The following is a 9933-nucleotide window of genomic DNA, read 5'->3' as shown; positions in this document are numbered from 1 at the left end:
GTTCCCCGTGGAATTCGGAGATCTTTCATTTTTCAAGTACGGAACCTACGCGAGGCCGCCGCTCACCCCCGACTCCCCCGGACAAGTCGTCTCGAAATAACCAACCCACACCTCCCCTAGGTGGGCCACCACCCCAAAATCGTGGTCCAAAGGTTATTGAGTTTTTCCATCTCCCGCTTAGCGCGTGCATGGAGAAAAAATCCACCCGTGATATATCGCGTCTCGCACCCCGCGTAACCAGCCCCTAGAATGTTCCCGTTACCCCTTCGGCGGTGGAGAACGAAGGGTCGACGGGGACGTGTTGGTCGTAGAGATCGGATCCCATAATCTAGATGACTTGAGTTAATTACTATAATTAATTGACAACGTATTGTGCTATTCAATTTAATTGATGTAATAAATTACTGTAAATTATGATAAAAAAGAGAAACGCAATTTTATCTGCCAGTATTTGGGAGGAACCATAATAAAGAGTTCATTTTAACTTTTAAAAATTTCCAATTCCAGGCGATCGTTTCAACACTCTTTGGACTCTGCCTATTTTGATTTGATTTTAAAATTACAAAATAAATAAATAAAAACTTATAATCTTGAATTACGTGACCAATCAAGGTTCTTATCATGTCGAAAAAAAATAAAACCAGGCTTCAACCTCGTTCTTCCGAATTTTATCGTTTTTAATGCTCGACCAGTTTCGACGTCATCAAAAGTACGACCTAAATTTTTATCAGCCCGTTGGCTCGCATTGTTAAAGCACTCTCAGGAGTGTCAAAGCAATGAGAGGTATTTGAGCAGTTTGGAGATCTATAATACTGGCTACCCAATGTCAGAGATGGCAAAAAGTGGTTAGTTTAGTGACTCGAAATGCTCAAATTGCTCAACAGACTGCTTAGACTCGCTACTTGCTGCTTTGCACCTTTCCAGCATGCGTGATTTGGCTTCACGGGACGAATGTCTAGCGTTTCAATGCAGTCCTCGGTGCGGAGGCAAGTGGCCCTTGAGTGGGCTGGGTCCCTGTGCGGCCTGGTGCGCTAATAATATCCGTTCGCGGTGTTATTGGGACCCGGGTTTCAGCATTCGTGCTAGTGCAGTAAGCGCCCTTCCCGCTCCGAGGACAGGGATAAAAAAATTAAAATCATATATACATACAACAATGTCATAATGTCACATGTCACATCTTAAATTATAAAATTCCGACACAAAAAAAATTATAAACACTTCTTTACAAATATCACCAACCTCTATTCCTGAGTGTGTCGGAATTGTGTATTTTAGATGTGACATTATGATATTGTTGTATGTATATATGATTTTAATACTTGATGATGTCGAAACTGGTCGGAAATTAAAAACGACGAAATTTGAAACAACTAGGATGAAGCCAAGTTTTATTTTTTCTCAACCTATATTCATGTTCCCTCTAGAATGAAATGGAAATTCTAGCTATTTTTCTAGAAGTATAATTGAGTATGATCCCCTAATAAACAATATGCAATTTTTGAATAGCAACAGATATTTCAACCGTTACTGTCGTGGATTTAAGCGGCAAAAGTATTCCACTTGCCGATCACGATTGCAACTTGGTGCTAGAAGGAGGCTGCGGTAAGTGGAACCTCAAGGAATGGATCAAGGAATCAAACATAAAGGACTCGATCGACCAATATCCAATGGTCATCGACTACCGCTGGAATGGTAAATAATTGATTTCAGGTATATTAGGATTGCAACCTGTCAATTTTAGACTTGCCGGTTACCTTAACAATGGAAGCATTCAAGGAAAATATAAATATTTCAAAAAACCATAATTTCAAGATGCATTTTTCAATTTTGGCACACGACTCGGCGCAGTTCCTTGTCACGAACGATTCAACTTTAAATAGCGGACTCAACGCTGTAATTGACGGATGGGGAAAACAGCATACGTCTGTGCTCAGATATTGCACCAAAATTGATGGTACTTTTTCGGACACCAGTAAAGTGTATTATCCATCATGTGGGGAAAATAGCCTGGTGAAAACGGTTGGTATTTTCATAAAAAAAATTACCAATTTGATGGCGATGCACAATCTGTACAGGGCTTTGATGTTCTCCGCGCAGGGAGGAAATGGGCACATGCAACACTAGAAATAAAACTCGACAAACATATTGAAACCGATTTGTTTGATGTAAGGGACCACGTTAATATCAAAGTTTCTTCGAAATATGCAAGGTTTGAATGATTTTTAATATTTTACTTTTACTTTTAATTTTTTAATTTTAATTTTAATGATTTATCGAATCTTTATAGATTTAAGGTGTATTCTCGCTTTAATAATGAGTTAAGGGTGATAAATTTAATTCGATTATGTTATGTGTGGTTGAATACCGCAGAAGGATCTCAAATAAAAATAGGTTTTGATTGTAATTATCCCCCTGAAAATGATTTTCCGTGGTAATTTTTTACATTAACTTTTATTCTATATTTTTCTTATTAGTCAAATCGTGTTGCTTTTTATTCGACGGTATTTAGTTTATATCAAACGGAATCTAACACTCTTAAACTTCTTTTTAAGTTTTCAATTCCTGCAGGGACAAACTAGGAAACGGCGAATATTATGTTTCAACTAAGAGTACAAGGAATAGAAGAGGCCTTTTCAAAACTCATAAGTGTAAGTGAATAGTTATTTTTCTTTCGAAGTCATGAAATGCACAAAATTGCATGCAGTGCTGAATATAATTTTTAATAATCACTGGAACAAAAAATATTTAAATGCAAGCTATTTTATAAAAGATTTCCTTATAACATAATGACAGTGACTTGAAAGTTATAACACGTTTTAAAAATTAGATTCCATTATTCGACCAAACAAAGCTTTAAGTTCAATGGAAGTGCAACTGAAGGAAGATTCGACCAGCTCGTTTTGCGTAGACGCCGTGTTTTTAACAAATGAACGCATTAATTTGGGCAACAAAATATTCTCCGTTGAACTCTTGGATGCAACAGGATCAAAAAAATTTGATGAAAGAGTGAGCTCAATGGATAATTATTTTAAATGGACCACGGTGCGATTTGGAAAAAGGGATATCGCACCGAAAAAAGGCTGGAAAATTAAACTGACTGCCTATGATAAATCACTTGTCATTGGAGGGGTGAAATTCTGCAAAGAAGGTGAGTTTCCAGTGTGCTTGAGTTTAATTTTTCTCATATATTGTTTCGTCGCAGGAGAATTGGTTACTAAAACAAATATGAAGTATGTGGATAATTGCTATTCATTGGAGAAACGAGCGCAAACCCAAATTCCAAACACAACTCATTTCAACGAACGTGGGTTTTTTTATTTGATAGATCATTTTATTTTCTTTAATCAAACTTTCATTCGTTTAGTTTTGTACAAACTCGGGAATTGCAAAGAAAATGGAGGAAAATGTTCTGGAGACAAACTGTGCTACAGCAAGGAAAATTGCACATGCTTTGCTGGATACACGGGGACTGACTGCTCAGAACGTAAATCTTTTTAAATCGGATTAATTTGATTTGAAATCAAGTAAAATAGGTTTTAGTAGTTTGCAGGAAACAATGATGTTGTTTTATAAGATGTATTTAATTTTTATCTGGCTGATAAAGCCAACTCATATTTTATTTCCTATTTTCATATAAATAATTCCATAATTTCAATCTTCTATAGCATGCACTGCAGAGAAAAAATTTGGCATAAGTTGTTCTGAAACCTACTATCGAGCATGTTTAAACGAGAATTTCTCTCGAATAAACGGAAGATGTCTGGATGGTTGCACCAAGGGATACGTCTACCCTGAGTGCCGAAGAAGTACATACATGAAATAATTTAAAGATTTTGTTGCTCTACTTGTTAATATTTTTCAGAAATCCAAACGGTGACACCAATAGTAAAAAGTTTTGGACATGACACAGTTGCTCTGGATTTACTCTCAAGTTTGAAAGGAACCGTTAACATCAGCCAAATTTTTATTGAATATAAAATTGTGAGTAGTCTACAATCTCCAAAATTGATAAAATTAATAAATTGGTTTTATTTAGAGCTCGCAATCAGAATGGGATAATATGAGTATAAATATTCCAAATGGATTAAAGGAGTGCTCAATCCAAAACTTGAAGCCAAAAACAGCGTACACGTTAAGATTTACCCTTTTTGAAAAGGATGCGATGAAACACCCTCAAAATTTTTTACCTGGAAATGAATCGAGTTTTACTACTGGCAATGAGTGCAAGCCTTTTGGTAACATAAATTCTTATTTAACTCTTTTATACTAAATTTTAATTGCAAAAATAGATTCTTCAGTTTTAACGGTTCTAGCTGTGAACAGCAGTACGTTTTTAATTTACTTGACCGTTCGTGTTGGCTTATGTACGCCAAAATATTTATCGGTGGTCCACAACTCAACTGAGATATTAAACGAAACCGTGGTTGGAGGAAATTTTGGGAAATTTGTCTACAACTGCAAATGCGGAGAGAACAGTATTACTGTCTCTTTTTTGAACACGTCATTAACGTTGCAAAAGAATTTTACATGCTCCAACTGTCCAACTCTAGTTAAATTAGGTTACAAATCTATTAGAATTAAGTATAATTTTAATCTAATCTATTGTATAAGGAAAATACTCGTCACTGCTCATCCCATTCACAAGCGTTTTGGCGGTTCTAGCCGTGCTCAATAGTCTCGGAGTTTGGTTTTATCTCAAAAAAAGGGAGAAAATTAAGCATTCAAACCTATCTACCGTGCAATTTTCAAACAACTCTGAAGTTTTAAGAAACAAGATACTACCAACACCAACTGCTGCTGGAGCAAACCAACTCACTGGTGATAATACAAGCATGCCAATAGATTCAAGCTCGACTGATGTCGAAAGATACTTGCAGAAGGCCCTTACATTCAACCTCAAGAAAGAGTTCGAGGTTGTTAATTAATATAAAATGTGTTCTAATGGAAAATATATGGCTTTTGTGTTTGCTTAGAAATTTACGCCAGGCCAAAATCAATCATGGGACTGCGGCACCAAGTCCCAAAATAAGAAAAAGAATCGCTACGGTAACTTGGCCGCCTATGATTGTTCTCGGGTTGTACTCGAGCTTCTTCCCGGCGACGAAAATTCCGACTACATCAACGCCAACTACGTGGATGTAATTTTCCGTGGTTGGATAATATTTTAGACACCTTTTGTAATATTTTCCAGGGATTTGAACGACCGAAGGCTTACATCGCTACTCAAGGACCAAAATTATCAACCGTTAACGATTTCTGGAGAATGATTTGTCAGGAAAATATTTCTGTAATTGTTATGGTGACGAATCTGGTGGTAGGTGACAAGGTAGATTTTTATATTGAAGCGACCCGATCATATATACGTAGTATATATATTTCAAATAGAAAAAGTGTGAAAAGTACTGGCCCGACGTCAACAGGGAAGACATATACGGCAACGTAGTAGTTCGCTCAGTCAAAGAGGAAATAAACGCTGACTACGTAACTCGGACTTTATCAATTTCGCGCGATAATGCGACCCGACTCGTAATCGTCACACAAGTAAAATAGAAACCACTATATTAAAATTCCTCTCTTTATAGATCAAACAATTGCACTACACGAGCTGGCCCGACCATGGAGTACCACTTTATCCGCAGTCGATGGCTCTTTTCATCGATAAAATCAACCAACACAGGAACAAGAGTCCGATTTTGATCCACAGCAGGTTTCTGCATATAAAAACAAATTTAATTTTTAATTTACTGGTGATTTTCAGTGCTGGAGTTGGGAAGACTGGCACAGTTATTTTAATTGATGCTTGCCTTCAAATGTTTCGTTCGCACAATCGAATTGATGTGATGAGTATTTTCACAAAAATGCGGTTTCAACGAGTCAATTTAGTCGACAATTTGGTAACTTGAATGCGATTATATGAGCAAGAAAATTTAACAAAAATTTTAAAACAGGCACAATTCGAGTTCGTCCATTTGGTGCTCTTGGAGATCATTGCGAATCCCAGGTTTGAAATTGACTGTGCCAAATTTAATGAGGAATATAGCAAGTTAATGGTACGTTGTGAACAAGCATGCTAATGGCTTCAGCATAAAAAATAACCAAATTTCCCTTTTATACAGTCGAACAACAGTGAAAAGCTCAAGGAGAGCTTCGCAAAAGTTGAGATGATTTGCGAAAAGGATTTTCAAAGATTGGAAACACCTGCCAGAAACGAAACGGACAAATGCAGATATCCGGATTTCATAGCCTGTGAGATACAATCATCAGTAACTCTCTAGTTATTCATTAATCTATTTCTCTTATTCACAATCAGCGTCTAACGCGATCGTTAAACTTTCCCCCTACGAGAATGTGGTGACCACGAGCTTTATCAACGCCGTTATCGTCGACGGATACAACAGAGCCAAGCAATTTATCGTCACTCAAGTGCCAATGAAAAATACAGTCGAGGATTTTTGGAGGATGATCGACCAGTTAACCGCGAAGCAAATCGTTGTTCTCAACGAGCCGCATACTTCAGACGTATTTCTTAAAAATATGCAACTCTCCTGCAGGTTTTCATTACTTTTTGACAGGCTGAATATCTTCCGTCAAAGAAACGCAAATTCGCTTTTGGTGACATAAAGGTTACTTTGGCTGATTCTCAAAATAACAACAACATCAACACCTTGGATATCAAGCTTCTTTCTGTACGAATTATCTTTTTCACGCAGACAATTATTTTAAAATTGCTATTTTAGAAAGGAAAATGCAAAAAAGTGCGCGTCGTGTGCGCCTCGTTCGGCTGGATGCCGCAACAAGCTGCTCCACCGAACTTGAAAGATCTCATCGACCTTTGGGGCACTTTGAAAATCGCTCATGAGGAAGATTGCATCCCCATTGTTTGCCAGTGACAGAAAAATTAATACAAAATATTTAAATAGGATAATTAAGGCATGATCTTTAGTGACGGGGTGACTGCCAGTGGGCTTTTCCTCGCCATGGGCTTCGTCATCGAGAAAATTAAGTTGGAGCAGAAGGTTGATGCTTGGCTTGCAGTGCGAACCCTGAGGAAGTCGAGACCTTCCTTTGTTTCCTCACAAGTACGGCTTTTTCAATTATCATTGTTGTTTATTCTTGCCAGAGTCTTACAGTTAAGAACAAATTTAACAATTACAGCAGGAAATGGCATACAATGCTAGCAGAAGACGATTTTCGCGATAGGATTAAGGGTAATTGTCAATTTTACCGACTTTATTTGCCCATCCTGAATTTTACATATGTTGTTAGGGGTGTTTCATAGTGTGTAACCTGAAATTTTGAGCAAAAAATTCGGGGGCTCTTTTTGGGAAATCGCGATTTTCGAAAATTGAAAAGTCGAGATAGTAACTCCGAAATATCAAGGTATCTTCGGTCCAGATTGGAATTTTGATGTGGTTTTTTCACCTCCAGGCACAACTTTTTGAGTAGAACATGTTTGCCATTGGTAAAAAATTTGTAGGTCAAAGGTCAAGGTCACAAATTCGCATGCAAAATGTTCAATTAAAAATATCACAAAATACGCCAGCTCGGATTTTTTTCACGAAAACGTAAAAAATGTAGCCCTGAATGCGTAGAATCGAATGGTGAAGAGAAATCGATGGGCACTTTCATAGATCGCGAGATATTTTGAATTTAAGGATTCGTGTTGAGCGTCCGGCACGACGACAATATCATCCGGCGATTTTGTTTTCGTCATTTACGTCGGAATTTGATCTGTAACCCCACATGTTATGCATATGGTTACCTAGAATAATAAACGAGCTTTCCAGTGGTGTGCTTAAAATTTGTTTTGGTCTCAAACTTTTCAAGTAATAGCGGTGCGCGAAAAGAAAATAGAAAAATTTCAAATATTGACATTTTTGCAAATCTCAAATCTCGGGTTCTAACTATCAGAATTGCAAAAACTACCCACCGTTGGACTCGTCTCGACCTGCCCTGACCAGCTGAAAGGTTTAGGGGTGCTTTTTACCCCCTACCCCTAAGATGCTACATTTTTTTACCTTTTTCGAGGGGGTTGAAGTATATAGACTTAGGGGTAGGACACATGCGAATTTGTGACCTTGACCTTTGACCTACAAATTTTTTACCAATGGCAAACATGTTCTACTCAAAAAGTTGTGCCTGGAGGTGAAAAAACCACATCAAAATTCCAATCTGGACCGAAGATACCTTGATATTTCGGAGTTACTATCTCGACTTTTCAATTTTCGAAAATCGCGATTTCCCAAAAAGAGCCCCCGAATTTTTTGCTCAAAATTTCAGGTTACACACTATGAAACACCCCTAACAACATATGTAAAATTCAGGATGGGCAAATAAAGTCGGTAAAAATTGACAATTACCCTTAATCCTATCGCGAAAATCGTCAGAAGTCAATGTAAATGGTTGAATTTTAATTTCTTTCCCTTGTACAGATCCAGTTTGGGCTCGTGTACGAAGCTGCCAAACAATATTTGAACTCATTTGACAACTACGGTAACTTCAAATGAAGAGGAAAATAATTTTAAACCGATCTTATCCAAAGACAGAAGATATAGGTCAACTAATCTAATTATTTTCTGTGTTGTAAACCATTATCTGACCAGCACAATTATATTTAATGTATTAGCAAATTTTTCTTTTTAACAGTTTAGTCATTTAATCTTTGAAGAATTGAAAATGAACGTACTATTTTCTGTAAGAAAATATTTATCCGTTGGAAGAAGTACAGATGATATGATATATAAATATCAATATTTTGTTAATAAATAGGTGTAAGTCATTGAAGTTATATATCATTAAAATTTTTGAATATTGTAATTTTTCTCTTACCATATCATGTATCATATTTACTTGCGAGGGTATCAAAAAGCCTTTAACTCATCTCAAGCTGCCTGATATAAGAAACAAAATTGTATTTAAGTCGTACGCCGATGGTGACCAATAAATGAATGATACAAAATGTTATATATTATTTATCCAAATAAATTCAAATAAAATCATAGAAATTCCCAAGAAAATAAAACTGGTTGGATTGCTGTCATTCAATCAAAAAATCTCACATTGCCTGCACTGGGAACGAAACTGTGCCGCTTTGTGTTCTTTACAAGCAGGTTGCATAATCATCCAGTGATCAGTCATGTGACGAACATTGTGTTGATATTGTAGCGGTTTCCGCTTATTTAGCGTTGACTAAGTGTGAGGGGAGTTATTGTTGAAAGAAGAATCAGCGTCTGTTTCAACGATCGAAAGAAGAGTCAGCATCCTCGGCAGATGTCATATAAGTCGATTACTTGGAAAAGTATCGCACTTGTGATGACATTGTCGTTCACACATTGTCTCGGGTAACACATACACGAGAAACAGTCTAGACCCAGACGTTGCGTAAGGTGAACAAAATATGCTGACACTATAGGGATTTTGGTTCGGTGTGTGTGTGGGGGGGGGGGGGGGTGACTTTAACCAATTATATGTCTTTAAAAGTGACTCTAGGGCGTTGACAACCTGATGGAGAGAGAGAGAGAAGGACCGAGGTAATGTCGTGGGGTGCGAAAAGATAACGGGAGATTCTTTCCGGGGCAATTGGAGAGTGAGGTGTAGTGAAAGTGCTGCGAGGACTTTGGACTCGGTGCGACAGTGGACCTTGGACACGGACAACGGTCAATGGACGACGTCTTCTAGCCGGCCACCCGCCCCGGTCTGCGTCTCTCTCTCTCTCTCTCTCTCTCTCTCTCTCTCTCTCTCTCTCTCTCTCTCTCTCTCTCTCTCTCTCTGAAAAATTCTCCACTGCCCGCGATGTTCTCGACGAAAATAAAGGTACGTCGCCTCTTTGTTATATAAAATGCAGGTGTATTTCTTCCAAGCCCCGCCCCACAGAAATTACCCCACACTAAGTTTGTACTAATCTCGACCTATAGATGTCGATGTTCTTTATGA

General features: G+C 37.7%; 1 protein-coding gene across 1 annotated transcript; it reads left to right on the top strand.

Moving 5' to 3' along the window:
- The first annotated feature begins 1276 nt into the window (after window positions 1–1276).
- On the top strand, window positions 1277–8958 carry LOC135942121 (receptor-type tyrosine-protein phosphatase alpha-like). The gene is made up of 24 exons (XM_065488069.1): window positions 1277–1692; window positions 1742–2019; window positions 2076–2209; window positions 2569–2648; window positions 2828–3148; window positions 3203–3304; window positions 3365–3484; window positions 3666–3806; window positions 3863–3981; window positions 4037–4235; window positions 4290–4559; window positions 4612–4913; window positions 4974–5138; window positions 5192–5326; window positions 5386–5526; window positions 5583–5707; window positions 5759–5894; window positions 5949–6050; window positions 6117–6246; window positions 6311–6519; window positions 6573–6686; window positions 6738–6886; window positions 6944–7079; window positions 8433–8958. Exons 1-24 carry the CDS (start codon window positions 1668–1670, stop codon window positions 8505–8507), a joined length of 3708 nt encoding a protein of 1235 aa, XP_065344141.1. The 5' UTR covers window positions 1277–1667; the 3' UTR covers window positions 8508–8958.
- The last annotated feature ends 975 nt before the right edge of the window (window positions 8959–9933 follow it).

The sequence above is a fragment of the Cloeon dipterum genome, chromosome 4 (genome assembly GCF_949628265.1).
Source record: "Cloeon dipterum chromosome 4, ieCloDipt1.1, whole genome shotgun sequence".
NCBI lineage: Eukaryota > Metazoa > Arthropoda > Insecta > Ephemeroptera > Baetidae > Cloeon > Cloeon dipterum.
The sequence above is the reverse complement of the archived record's forward strand: the minus strand, read 5'-3'. Positions and strand labels throughout refer to the sequence as shown.